The following is a 15,071-nucleotide window of genomic DNA, read 5'->3' on the forward strand; positions in this document are numbered from 1 at the left end:
AAAGAAGAAATCATTACAATTATATATGTGCATATATTACTTAAACAATTGTAATAAATATGGTTGCTTTCTTGGTGAATGCTGTAAATTAAAGTCATCCCAGAGGTTGGGGAACCATGACACCAATTCCTGATACATGATATGCACAATGGATGATCCACATTCAGGCAGGACTGCAATCCTTCTTTTAGGTGTTGTAGGCTTTGAAAGCACACCATCCATGCATACACTGCACTCAATTTCATCACTATGATTAAGAGCCCGTTTGGCATTGCTGCCATGCTAAAATCGTTTTGTTTTCGTTACTTCTCACATTTTGTTTCGTTATTTCAATGATGCTCCCCTCTTTCATCTTCCCTGAAGGAATAATCACTGCAATGTGATGCTAGAGTTTTTTGAGAAAAAAAGTTTTTCCTTTTTTTTTTTTTTTTTTTTTCAGTTTAGGATTTTTATTGCTTTGAAAAAGGTTTTATAATGACTAGATAAACTGTATATACAATAATGTATAAAAAAAAAAGCATGGTCAATTTTTATATCTTGCTTCATCCACACATTTAACTTCATCTACTACACAAATGTTCACAGAATTTTCAACCTTCAATTGCATCTATAACACAAAAAAAAAAAAAAAAAACATTTTTGTGAAGGCTATTTAACATGTCCAAAAAATGCAAACAACAATGACTTGGATTTGTTGTCTTTACATAATTTATTTTATTGTCTTTACATTGCAGAAAAACTAGCAATTCCTCTACAAATGACTTGGATTTAGATTCCTGTAGCAAGAACATGGAGAGGAGTCTGGTAGCTTATTTTCACTTTTGATGTTGTTTATAACTTAATTTATATTATCATGACTGCTGCCTCTGTAATTTTGATATAGTTTGGAAACAACAATGTCCTTTAAGTGCTCAACAATCTGACAATTTATTTGTATTTTGTTGTTGTTTATAACTTTATCTATATTATCAAACATTTGATACTATACCTAGCTGCAGTTCTTTTTATCATTGCTTAACAATTATTATTTTTCATGCATGTTATGCTTATTCTAGTAAAAAACTGTATTTTTATTTATAACCTAAAATCACCTGCAGCAAAGTGCGGGCAGTCAAGCTAGTTTGTAACTAAATCTTAGTAGCAACCGCAATGACAAACGGGCACTTTGGTAAAACACCGACATTGCATGTTGTTATAGGTGGGGGGACGGACGCATAGGCCTCGTGGAAAGTTCACGACATTCATAGAAAATTTCCAGGAGAAGGCTCGCTGATGCATCAGAACTTCTATGAAACGAATTGAAAAATTCAAAAGGGCAGTACCAGAGGTCACGCCACACTTGCTACAGAATAGGATCTGGGGAAAGATGGTCTCTGCTCAAACAATTCTGACATCAAAGGAGGAAAACTACAAAAATGATGGAAATACTTTCTCCAATGTCTCTGGCCTTCCATTCCTCACCAGCAGATAGTGATGGAAGAAAACTAGGAATGATGAAAGCCATTCTCAAACAAAGCAATACCAAGCCCTGTGTGGGCTTCCCAGTAATAGAATAGTTCATCACAAACCTGGTTGTGATCATGAATATCACCAGTCTTGAAAATCCGTATCTAACAATCTTCTATTCCGGTTCAGAATCATCTTTCTTCAATTGTATAGTAAAAGCTAGCAGGTATCTATCATCAAACAAATGGGGATTTAAGATTCAGAATTACCAACAAAAAAACAGATGAAAAAAGAAATAAATACAGAAGCTGGATACGGTATCTCCACTCCATACCAGCCCTTTCAGTTCGGAAACGCGAAAACCCATTTGCAGAGGAAGTGTTTCCTCCCCCAAAAATCAAAACAATACCATCGCCAAAAGCTGGCCTGCTGCTACTGAACCCAACAATGTAGCAGCACGCACATGGGAGAGCATAGCAGATCAATCTCAACGAACGACTGCCCGTCTACTGCATGTCCATCATGATTATCCTAGAAGACGGAGAAGAGAAGCTAAATGGTGCGTTTTGGAAGCAGAATGACGAATAAACCACAATTTGTTTCCGAGGGGGGTTTATTAGGAAGCCCATAATAGTAAATTCAGAGAGCCCAGGACACTGTGATACTAATGAAAAAATACGCGACTTAACGAGCCCGCCTAAAAAACTCTGAAGCAGAGAAGAAGAAATCGAAGAATCAAGACCGTAATCGCGAGAGCTGAATAATGGTAGGTTAATTTCTTGAAATTATTAGCTTGATTAATCAACGATTAACGCTGTTATTTAATGAAACTTGGGTGTTTCTCAGTTCTCTATTGCAGCCATTAACGATACTGATTCTAAAGAGCAATGGGAACCCTTAGCCCCGACTAAAGAAGCCCAGGCTCGTCTCTCTCTCCCTCCTTTTACTCTTGAACAATAAAGTAATACAGAAACATTTATTTACTCTAATTACTACACATTCTGTTATTAAATTTAATGCACATATCAATTTTTTTTAAAAACCTAATTTCATCGCAAATTGAGTGATTTTTTTTTGCTCTTTTTTTTTTCTTAGTAATTGGGAGGTTGAATTGCAAATTTCAGGAATTTCATCTTACACAAAATTATCATGACGGGCTGCTTAAATTACAAGCGAAAGAGTATGATAAGGCATGCGAGTTATTGGAATCGGTTTTAAAAGATCCGTTAATATCAAATGCTCAGGTATTTTTTTTTTTTTTTTGCTTTTCTTTTCTGAAGGCTAATTTTTAAATATTAATTTGTTCACCGTGCCTGCGGAAATTGTTAAGTATGTTGTTTATTTGTTCTTTTAGGCTGATCGTAATGCGAGTGATGGTCATTTGCTACAACTCAGGTCTGTATCTGTTGCATTTTCTGTTAATTGTTTTGGAGGGTTATATGATATGCTATTGATTTTGTTGTTTTGTAGATTCTTGGTGCTGAAGAATCTTGCAACTGTTTTTCTTCAACAAGGTTCTAGTCATTATGAGAGTGCTCTTCGCTGTTACCTCCAAGCTGTAGAGATTGATACCAAAGATTCTGTTGTCTGGAATCAGCTGGGAACATTATCTTGCTCGATGGGTTTGTTGAGTATTTCACGTTGGGCGTTTGAGCAAGGGCTTCTATGTAGCCCTAATAATTGTAAGCAGTTATCTTGTTGCTCCAATCTTCTATAATTTGTTGCTTGGCCGGCATCCAAACGCTTTGTTTAGTGTTTATTTGTGTTGATTGTTTGGATATATCATTCATTCTTAGTGTTTACACGTTACAGTTTTCAGTAGAATTGCATCATTTTTTTTTTGATGCAGACAAGTTTGTCTTCTCTCTTTGTCATGCATTCAGGGAATTGCATGGAGAAACTATTGGAAGTTCTTATTGCTATTGGTGATGAGGTCGCATGCCTTTCTGTAGCAGAGTTAATTTTGAGACATTGGCCTTCACATTCTCGTGCTTTGCATGTCAAAAATACTATTGAAGAGTCAGAGCCAGTTCCATTTTCTCCTAGAGGTATAGATAAGCTGGAACCTAAGCATGTCAGGCTTAAATTTCTTAATAAGAGAAAAGCAACTGATGAAAATCTTGATGAGGGTATTGCATGTAAACGGGCAAACCACAACATAGAATTGCTCCTACCAGAAGTTTCATGGGCAGCTCTCACTGATGCCATTCTGGAAATTTTACTTAAACTCAATGGTTTTGGTTCTGAGATGGGGGGTGACACAGTATGCAGATCAGGGGATATCGGGTTAACTATAAACATGCCTTCAAATATGGAAATTATCATGGAGTCCGTGGAAAAGAAAGGGTCAAAATCCATCCCTAGTGTTCAAAGCATGTCTTTTGTCGATTGTAACTCTGAAAGAGCCAGCAGTGTTAAGGAAAGGGATCCAAATATTATTGATGAACAGCCTCATGAGAGGCGGAGCACTCGTCTTAGGAGTCGTAAACCAGGAAAAGAAGAATTGGATTTTGATAGTGGAAAGGATCTGGCCAAAGTCGTAGTTCAGCTCATAGAACCTTTCATAGTTAAAAATGAGGATTCTGATCTTGTGGGTAGTTGTTCGGTTCCATGTTTTGATCAGGCTGATTCATTGGATACGGAACACAATGATGTGGCTGATTTTGTAAGGGAAACTTCAAAAAATTATGGTGCTTACCATATAGGCCATTTGCTTTTGGAACATGCTGCAAGCAGGGGCCTTAAGTATCAAGATGCGTTTGTCAAATTCTTGGAGTTGGAGAGGTTGACAAGACATTGGGGGAGAGATAGGACACCTGAATGCTGCCTTTTTCTAGCTGAACTATATTATGATCTTGGATCGTTACCTTCAAATGTTTCCAAGATGTCTGAATATTTGTCAGAGGCTTCCTATCATCTTTGTAAAATAATTGAATCAGTAGCTTTGGATTATCCTTTTCACTTGACTCGTGTATCTGGAAATATAAATTTCTCTTCAGATAAGAGTTTCCAAGATAGTGATGAAACATTAAAAGAAGGCACTGGAGGCTGGGATTCACTTTTAAACATTTCCTTATTGGACAACAAAAGTTCCTTCTGGGTTCGGTATTTCTGGTTGAGTGGGAAATTGTCTATCATGGATGGAAACAAGGCAAAAGCTCATGGAGAGTTCTGTATTTCCTTGTCTGTTTTGACAAAGAAGGAAGTAACAAACAGTGCTCCATCAGTCTGTCTTCCACACCTGAAGATTGATAAAGAGTTAACTGTAGACAGGATTCTGCATGGAATTAATCTATTAAAGCTTGACCTCTTGCTTGAGAAGACAGTAGGAGAGATGATTGAGAAAGAAATGTATTCGGATTGTGTAGACTTGCTTGCTCCACTTCTATTCTCTTCCAAGCATGTTCACCTCAATGTATTGCCATTGCCTGCTGCTGATAAGAAAGGTGAAGAATTTACATGCATCGAACTTTCAGCATTAGATACATTAATTGAAGCATGTGAGAAGGCAAAACCAATGGAAATTGAGGTATGTTTGAAGAGTCACCAACGGAAGCTGGAAATACTCTTGATACTAGCTGGTATGGATGGATATGTAACCTTCCATCAGAAGTCTGAGTTAAAGGCATACTATGCCTCTGATATAGTGTCAAAAGAAAATCCAGAGAAGCACTGGAATGACTTGGTGATGGAGGAAGTGAAAGCAATTTCACAATGTGTATCACAATTCAAGAACTTTCTGGGTCCATCTGTTGATTCTGTAAGTTGTTTATAAAAAGAAATACTTTTTTATGGTTTTTTTTTCTGTCAAAGAACAGCAATTTGTTTCATCAGTTCAGACAAAATTTACAGTTTATAGATGTTTTCTGTACATGATGCAAATGCAGCTTGTGACCGTATGATTCTGTTGTTTTGAGTATTTGCTCTTGTCACCTCCTGCATAGTTATCATTATTTCCATTGCTACAGAATCATGCATTTGTTTATATATTATGCTTGCAGAATGGAAAAATCATTCCCTTTGGCAGTATTGGCGACATTCAGTCTTTGCTGCTGGCTGTCATGTGCCATATTGCAAATTACTTATCTAAGAAATCTTCTGTGCCAGCAATTAGTGAAGAATTAGAACAAAAGCAAATTTGCTGCTTTGTTGATGCAGGCATTGCATACTGCAAGCTTCAACATCTTGTCCATACCATCCCTGTTAAAACCCAAGTAAGCTATACTTTTCTAATGTAAAATTAAACATTGGATGTGAGGGCATATTAATCATTTGCAATCTTTTCTTCTTCTCATATTTTTTCTCTTGAATTTCTTATTTCCCATGCTAGGTTGAACTAATTGTTGCAATCCATGACTTACTTGCTGAGTATGGCCTCTGCTGTGCTGGCGGGGATGGTGAAGGGGAGGAAGGAACATTTCTTAAATTTGCAATAAAGCATCTCTTGGCATTGGACATGAAGCTCAAGTCCAGCTTAAACTCTTCCAACATAGAAGCAATTCAACATGATGACATGCTTCATAGCCCAAACAAAACATTTAAAACTGAGACAATATTAAATACATTGGGTGTAGAGGGGGGTGGAGCTGAAATCAATGAAGTAAGTGCTACTATGAGTGATGGTTTTGGAGGGATTTCTTCCAAAGATGTATCATCTCCTGCAGGCCTAGAGAAAGACCATGCAGATTTAGAACGCAGAAAAGTAGGTGGCAATGAGGGGAAGAACAAAGGAGAAAAACCCACAGAACATATCAATGAACTTAATGAAGATGAAAGAGAGGAACTTGAGTTACTAATTGATAATGCTTTGGATCAGTGCTTTTTCTGCTTGTACGGTATCAATATTCGATCTGATTCTTCCTATGATGATGACCTAGCCACTCACAAAAATACCAGTCGTGGAGATTATCAGTCCAAGGAACAATGTGCTGATGTTTTTCAGTATATACTGCCATGTGCAAGAGCTTCGTCAGTAAGTACTCTCTCTATCTCTCCTCTCACCATTTGTATAAGGTTTTTTTTAATGCAGTTGTGTGCATATGCATCTCAGAAAACTGGATTGATAAAACTTCGTAGAGTGTTAAGAGCTATACGCAAACACTTTCCACAACCGCCAGAAGAAGTTCTTGCTGGAAATGCAATAGATAAATTTTTAGATGATCCTGATTTATGTGAAGACAAACTCTCAGATGAGGCTGGATCTGAAGGGTATCTTGAAACCATAACAAAGGTAATATTTCCTGATGCAGGAAGTGTCAAACAGCACAGGTCATTGATGGTCAGAAGGTATTTTCTTCCTTGGATAAGATATAACTTCTTTTTGAGGTGCACTACCTTTAAAGAATGAGCTAACTCCATGAATAATTTACTTATTCAGCTCCGAGCCATATTTTGAAGTGTATTGCAACTTGTATTATTTCCTAGCCCTTTCAGAGGAAATGAATGCAACTGATAAATGGCCAGGCTTTGTACTGACCAAGGAAGGGGAAGAGTTCGTACAACAAAATGCAAATCTCTTTAAATATGATCTACTGTACAACCCTCTACGCTTTGAAAGTTGGCAACGGCTTGGAAATACTTACGATGAGGCAAGGTTTATTTTAGTGTCAGTTTAATTTTCATTACTCTGGAAACCAAAGATAGCTGGTGTGGTTTACAGTTTTTTCTAGACTTATTTTGAATGTTTTTTTGTTTTCACTAAAGCAGGAGGTAGACTTGTTGCTAAATGATGGAAGCAAGCACATAAATGTGGCAGGGTGGAGAAAAAATGTTAATCTACCTCAGAGAGTTGACACAAGTCGAAGGAGGAGTAGGCGTTGTCTATTAATGAGTTTGGCTTTAGCAAAGACACCAGCCCAGCAGGTTTGTCCTTTCTCAGTATTATATACGAGGGGCACCAGATATATTCTTTTCTTGTTTCTAGACTGTTTCTATAGTTATATCCTTCATTTCTTAAACTGTATGGAGGTGCCTTAATCTATACAGCAGCTTGCTGTGCATGTGACTTGTTTGAGATGGGACACGTTCTCATGGTTTATTTGAGGATGATTACATGATATCACGCTGAAATTTCTGAAGCAACTTATGATGGATTGTTTTTGAAGTATTATTTAGTGCCATTCCATCTTTAACTACTTTCATTTAGGAAATCCACATTAAACATAAACAAAGTACATCTTATTAGACAGAATGCATGTCCAGCAAGTTTACTGGACATAATTTAAGGTTTCTACCTTGATGATTTGTATTCTTGGTATAATTTGTTTTAACCAGCTTGGAACTTTTATCTGTCTCTAGTGTGAGATACATGAGTTGCTGGCACTGGTCTACTATGACAGCCTTCAGAATGTGGTACCTTTTTATGACCAAAGATCTGCCGTACCCTCGAAAGATGCAGTATGGATGGCATTTTGTGAGAACTCATTGAAGCATTTTAAGAAAGCTCACACACAAAAGTAATGGATCCTTTCTCATATGATATTACTGTTTTATGGATCCTTTTTCAAACGATATTACTGTTTTATTCTTTTATTATGATACTCCTATATGGACTTTATAGAATTTGTTGATGTTGCAGGCAGGATTGGTCGCATGCATTCTACATGGGGAAACTCTGCGAAAAGCTTGGATACTCATATGAGACATCACTATCATATTATAGTGTAGCTATCACTTTGAATTCATCAGCTGTGGATCCTGTCTATAGGATGCATGCTTCTCGCCTAAAGTTACTTTGCAAATCTGGAAGACTGAATCTGGAGGTCTTAAAGGTTTCTTATCTGGCCTACACCTTCCATAGAAATGGACTTGAAAGAGAGAGATTCCTATTTTTATCACTAACTCCTTTTCTTATCCTTTTGGACTTGTTTTCCAGCACATGTTGTGCTTTTGGATTGAACTTCAATCTCTGTACTTGTGTTGTGTGTGTGTGTGTTTGGCTTCTTCGTGATGTTTACTTGTGTTTCAATGGTTATCATCTTACAGTTCTAGGAATTATACTATTTATATTTATCAGATGCCTGCATATTATCTTTATATCGTATCTTTTCTTTGTTACAGGTCCTTGCAGAATATTCCTTTAGTGAATCAACAAAGGATGCTGTCATGAGCATACTTAGTACATTTGCACCTGAAGTGTCATGTTCAGCAGATAATATTGAGGACAGAAGCACTGAGGAAAGTTTTGAGAGAAAACATGAGGAATCAGTTCAGTTAGAAAAGGTGTGGCAAATGCTTTACAATGATTGCATTTCTGCTTTGGAAGTTTGTGTTGAAGGCGATCTCAAACATTTTCATAAGGCCAGATACATGCTTGCACAAGGACTGTATAAAAGGGGTTTGAATGGTGATTTGGAGAGAGCAAAGGATGAACTTTCTTTTTGCTTCAAATCTTCTCGCTCATCCTTCACTATAAATATGTGGGAGATTGATGGGATGGTCAAAAAAGGAAGGTATTAATTCCTTTATTCCCTACCTATTTCATAATTATTTGTGCAAAATTTGGGGGCCACAGACATAAGATCTAGACAAATTTTTCTGGTGGTTTATCACTTCGTAGAGAACATGGTCTCACTGCTATTCCATGGTTCATGTTGAAGGCTTTCTTGATTACCAGCAATAGTAGCATGGAAATTACGTGAATGATTTTCATGGGGAAAGAAGAATGCCATTTGTAAAATTGATTTAGAAATGTGAAAAGGCATTGTCCTTCAAATCCCAACTTTATCTAATACATGCAACAAATCTTCTCACTGAAATTTCCCTAATTCATTTCATAAAAACATCAAGTCACTTTGTCTCTTGGTGGTATCAAAATCCCCTTGATAATTAGCATATTCTAGTTGTTGCTCATCTTGCTGTTATTGCTGATGTGCATTACATTTGTTTATTATATTTGGATGTCAGGCGCAAAACACCAGGTTTTTCTGGGAACAAAAAGGCCCTTGAAGTAAACTTACCAGAAAGTTCCCGGAAATTTATTACTTGCATTCGGAAGTATTTGTTGTTCTATCTGAAATTGTTGGAAGAAACTGGAGACATTTGTACACTTGATCGAGCATTTATATCTCTAAGGGCAGATAAGAGGGTAAAAGCTCAACCTTTTAAACTTTGTTTTCTTTTACATTGCCTGGCAAGAGCCATGCCTGCTTCCATTTTAGTCATCCCATCATATCTAGGAAACGACTTCACTAATGCTTGATTGTTGCAATCAAAATTGTATATCAGAAAAATGTTCATACTTTTGTTAACAACACCATCATTACAGACATGGCTATGCTTTGAATATCAAAGTGCTCTCCACCTTTATATATCTGCTTTCTTAATTTTTTCACTCATTTTGTGTTAAGAGTGTAGGAAATGGAATACAAGCAAGATTTTTTAAATTATTGTCAAGGACCCTGCATGCAACTGCAGAGCTTGTTAGTTATTTCATGCCTAGCCAAATAATATCTTCCTATCATTATCAACATAGAAATTCCTAGGCTTATCTACGTTTATGATTTCATTCCATGTTCCATGATCTTTATTTGAGTATTCATTTTGGAATCTAATTTCAATTTAAATCCAGTTCTCGTTGTGCATTGAAGATCTTGTACCAGTAACTCTTGGGAGGTTTATCAAGACCCTTGTATTGTCGATATCTCAAGCTGAGACTGCCGACTCTGGTGTTCCTGGCAACTCTGGTCAGCAACTGGAGAAGATGTTCTCATTGTTTATGGAACAGGGGAACTTATGGCCAGAGATATTAAGCTTGCCTGAGATCAGAAGCCCAGGAATTTCAGAGAGCAGCTTATATGGGTAACTAGAATATTCGTTAGATTTTGTCCTTATCTATTATGGTGAACTTCTTAGGTGTTTACTTGTGAAAATATCTTATAGTGAATGACTTCATCTTAGCATTATGTGCTAACCTTTGTCATAATTTCAGATTGCCAACTTCTCCCTCAAACTGTCTAGCAATGTTTTTTGAAAATTTCTGTATCATTGATGCCCTATTAATCACAAGTCTTCTATCAATTTCTTAATTGTTCGGCAATATAAAATTTTAGTTATGAGATGTCAGTATTCTGACTCATATCAAGATAACTGATGTTTATGAATTTGTGTTTTTGGCATGGTATTGCTAATTGTTATTCGGCCTATTGTCTTCTCATAGTTGTACCTGTCTAAGAATTTACTACCTTGTTACAGATATCTCCACAGATATATAGCTTCACTAGAGGGGAATGGAAAGCTTGAGACACTTGAAGCAATAAATGAGAAGATTCGAAAGCGCTTTAAAAATCCCAAGTTGTCCAATAGCAACTGTGCAAAGGTATGCAGGCATGCGTCCTTTGCCTGGTGTCGATCTCTTATAATCAGTTTGGCATTGATCACCCCCATACAATCTGGACTCCAAAGTGAGATACATGCCCTTAACTCATCAGATAGCAGTTTGGAAAGTAGTCTTTTGCTCTGTATTGATCTGCAAACAAATGAGTTATGGAGTCAATCATTTGAGGATCCTACCTACTTGGGAAATCTTGAAACAAAATGGAACCCCATGTTGAGTAGAATCAAGAATATAGTGATTAAGAAAGTTTCAGATGAAAATATTGAGACTGCTACCTCTCTGTTTAGGAGCTCTTATAATTTCTACCGTGAGAGTTCCTGTGTAATGCTCCCATCTGGTATCAACCTTTGTTTAGTTCCATCTCGGCTGGCAGTACAAGCCCAAGTTCAGCCTAACTTGGATGGAGTTGAAATTCTTGATCTTAGCATTCCAAGGAAGCTTCTCTTGTGGGCTTATGCACTGTTGCATGGCCGTTATGCTAATATCTCAGTTGTTGTGAAGCATTGTGAAGAAAATGTGAAGGTATGGGTGCTAACTTGCTCTTCAATGATGTTTTGTTTGGCATGCCAGAGACTTCATTCATCACATTTGTAGTAATATGGAATCTACAGCTTATATATGAAGATAACTAACATGAGAAAGTAGACACACAACTTTCATTCGTTCAAGTCCCTAGACCATTGAATCCAAGGGTGATGGACACGGCAAAAATGCACTTGTCAGTCTTAGATTTCTAATAAACTATTCTGCATGAAAACATGATCAAGGACATGTTTTTCTCTGTTTGATGGTGGCAGCACGTAGCCAAGGGAAAAAAAAAGGGTTCATTTGCAAGCTCAATAGTTGATTGAATATTTTTATTGTCAAAGAGAAAATTGACTGAAATTGAAGTGGACACATACATCATGACCATTGTGGTTGTGTTTTTGCAGTCAAAGATGAAAAAGGGACCTGGAACCTCATTTGTACCATCCAATGCAAGCCTGCCTGCTGCTACCGTTATTCATACAGGTCATTTACTCCTCCTTGTGAAGCAACAAGTTTAATTTTCTTACTCAAGGTCGCATAAAATTTGTCTTTAGATTAGCGTGTATAGCTTCCCTCTTATGCATCTCACCTCTCTCAACAAGATGTTCATGGTCCTAGTCATTGAAGCTATCTCTTCCACAGCTCAATTTACGTTTGCACATCAGATTTTCATGCATCTGCATGCTGATGGCTGTTTTCAAATCCTATGTCAGCTACAGGTGGTGGGAAAGATACTGCTACTCAAGGTGGTAGCAATGAACCAGAGGTGCCTGTGGTTAACATACCAGTGACTGCTGTGACATCGGTCTCATTATCTGAGGGTGATAGCATACAGTGCACAAATCCACCACCAACTTCTGAGGAGGGCCAAAAGATTTTATTCGCTACTCCCCAGCAAAATCAAGATAACAGCACCCCTGACGGAAGGGATTTTGCAATGAATGAATGAAGAGATCCAGATAGTGCTGCTTTTGTTGTTACACTAATTGTTGTAGAAAATAGTCCATGCATGCCAGAATTGCTTCTTAACACCCTTTTATAGAAAGGAAAAGAGAAGATATGAAAGAAAAATGTGAGTAAATTCCACATGTGACTCAATTTTAGAACCTGTCGAGCTTGTGTAAAGAAACAAGTCGTGTGTTGTAATTTTTGCTCGTGTAAATAAATACAAGAATTAGCCTTGTTTGTTGAGCTTATTGGGTATCGGTTGATATTTGTAACTTGCTAGGCTGGACTAGCCAGCTTTTTACGATGGAATTGGATCATAAGCCCTTCGACAAATCACTGAAGGATACAATCTGAACAGATGCTTTGATTTCTCCATCCCATTGTCTTACTTAGAACTCTCATCCTCTGTTATTATTGAAAGATTCCAAATCAATGTGATCACAATGTTTCGAGACAGCAAGGACATATATAGAAGGGACAGAAAAGAGGAATGGAGATAATAAATCTGTCTTTATGATAGTTTTTGAGTGAATATATGTTTTTTTGTTAAAGCATGAGTTGCAAAAAAAAAAAGAAAGAAAAAAAGACTGGCCATGGTTAAGAGAAACTGATGAAAGGTAAAACTAGAACAAACAGATACTTTAAAAAAGGCAACATGAATATTGATTTTGCTATAGCGGTGGAACACTCGGCCATCCTTTGATTAATTAGCAGACAACAGCAAGTCAGGAAGGATTGGTCTTCTTTTGTAGAATATTGAGTTTGCATGCTGTAGTAAAATGTTCGAGTTCGATTTTGATTGCTCAACTTATTGATCAAATAAAAATTCTTAGATAATTGTAATTCGCTGCATGTCAAGCTAATTTTTTTTAAAATAATAAAAAAAATGTTTAGATTAAGAGCAATTTTTTGACATTATTATTAAACTTGGTTTTACGAGTCAATTTTAAAACATCTCAACCTGACTTCATACATAGTTTAAATTTTAAATTAAATTGTGTAGAAATTGCCTCAATATGACCAGTCAATTTAGTGGGTCTAAAGGCAACCCAAATAACCGTTAAAAATATAATTTGACTTTAAAATAAATTAATGACATTGAGATGGTGACATATTGTATAACATTAAATTTGTGATCCAAGTCATGAACTCTGCTAAGCTTGTCGCACGTGTACGACGTCACGACGATGTGTCCATTTATAGTATCTAGAAATCAGGAATTGGGATAATGAATTCTTGTCCTTTATAAGTGGAAAGAGGGAATGTGAGTCTACCTAGTATTTTGATCATTATGAACCATAACTGGTCTCAGAAATTAGACACGAGGACTGGTTATGTAAAGATAAAGTATTAGCATCCAAAATATGTCATACTTAAGGTATGTTGTATTATTTAATTATATGATAAAAACTAAGACATTGTCGTGTTTTCTAATTGTAGGTCTTTTTAAGGTTTAAGAGGAGTTTTCGGTAAGAAAATCCTTATCTTATTAGATAAAATCTAATCATTCTAATGTCAATAATAATAATAATAATAATAAATAACTCTTATTTAATATTAGGAATACGTATATGTTCGTAATCCCATATATTAAAAGAAAATAAAATATTTTTTTTTGTATTTTTGAAATAGTGTCCTAGTTTTCACGAGTTTAATAAACTGGTTATTAAAGCTCAAAATGCATGCTAATAAATATCAATTTTTTTTGGATTTTTTTGCATGAAAATACAACATGAAATATTTTTATATTTTTTAGAGACTTGACCATATGCATGAAAAACAAGAACCCCCCCTATATATATATATATATTAAATACAAAAAAAAAAACAAAAAAAATTCCAAAATTCCTTTCAGAAAAATTTATGATCCCCCCCATATATATATATTAAATACAAAAAAAAAAACAAACAAAAAATTCCAAAAATCCTTTCAGAAAAATTTATGATTTTCTCGTATATTTTTCTATCAATTTTGATTAATATTGGTTTGTATATTTATATTGTAAAAATATAATTTGTTGTGATTTGTATTTTTACAGTATAAATATACAAACCAATATTAATTAAAATTGATAGAAAAATATGCGAGAAATTACAAATTTTTCTAAAAGGATTTTTTTTGTTTTTTTATTTAATATATTATTATTATTATTATTATTATTATTATTATTATATTATTATATATTGGGTTAGGCCTAGCCCAATTATAGTTGGGTCGAGATTGACCCAAAATAAATTGGGCCCAGGTTAGCCCAAAAGAGAGACTAGGCCAAGGTTGGCCCAACAGAGTTAGGCCACTATCGACCTAAAAAGGGGTTGGGTTGATTTCAGCCCAACAAAATCTATATTGAGAAGGATAGGGTTGGAACTGGTTTGGCTCATGAACAATGACTCTCCACTAAAACAATAGAGATTGGGAGTGGCGCAGGAGGAGGAGGAGGAGGGTGAGGGACAGTTGACCTAGTGGTGGCTAACGGTGGTGTAAGCGGTGGTGCTGGTGGTTCTTCCTCCAAATGAGGTGGTTGTGTACTGGGGAGCTGCTTCACTAGCCGACGGTTCTTTTTCTTCTTCTTCTCAATGTGTTTTTCCTTTATTTTCGTTATGTTCTTCCTCTTTTTTGTTTATGTTTTCCTTTCCTCTTTTTTTTTTCCCCTCTTTCTTCATCCCTCTTTGTTTTTCTCTTCCATTTATGTTTTTTCTCTTCTCTCATTTCTCTTTTTTTTTTCTTTTTTTCCTCCCCCTAGTTCTCTCTCTTTCTTTGTCATCCTCTGTTGCGTTCTTTTCCTTCCTTCTTCTCCTTTTTATTTTTTCCAGT

At 36.0% G+C, this 15,071-nt stretch overlaps 1 protein-coding gene across 2 annotated transcripts; it reads left to right on the plus strand.

Annotated features, from left to right (window-relative positions):
• Nucleotides 1-2,077: 2,077 nt before the first annotated feature.
• Nucleotides 2,078-12,499, plus strand: LOC118040654 (calcineurin-binding protein 1). Of its 2 annotated transcripts, none has more exons than XM_035047639.2 (19): nt 2,078-2,212; nt 2,293-2,367; nt 2,571-2,690; nt 2,801-2,841; nt 2,917-3,128; nt 3,330-5,206; nt 5,448-5,660; nt 5,777-6,418; nt 6,497-6,732; nt 6,824-7,034; nt 7,153-7,308; nt 7,744-7,901; nt 8,024-8,216; nt 8,506-8,897; nt 9,352-9,532; nt 10,016-10,245; nt 10,639-11,302; nt 11,713-11,791; nt 12,022-12,499. In XM_035047639.2, exons 1-19 carry the CDS (start codon nt 2,210-2,212, stop codon nt 12,255-12,257), a joined length of 5,919 nt encoding a protein of 1,972 aa, XP_034903530.1. In that variant the 5' UTR covers nt 2,078-2,209; the 3' UTR covers nt 12,258-12,499. The 2 variants fall into 2 exon arrangements, with proteins under 2 accessions (XP_034903530.1, XP_034903531.1); XM_035047640.2 differs by having other exon boundaries at nt 12,028-12,499.
• The last annotated feature ends 2,572 nt before the right edge of the window (nt 12,500-15,071 follow it).

The sequence above is a fragment of the Populus alba genome, chromosome 18, assembly GCF_005239225.2.
Source record: "Populus alba chromosome 18, ASM523922v2, whole genome shotgun sequence".
NCBI classification, from domain to species: Eukaryota; Viridiplantae; Streptophyta; class Magnoliopsida; order Malpighiales; family Salicaceae; genus Populus; species Populus alba.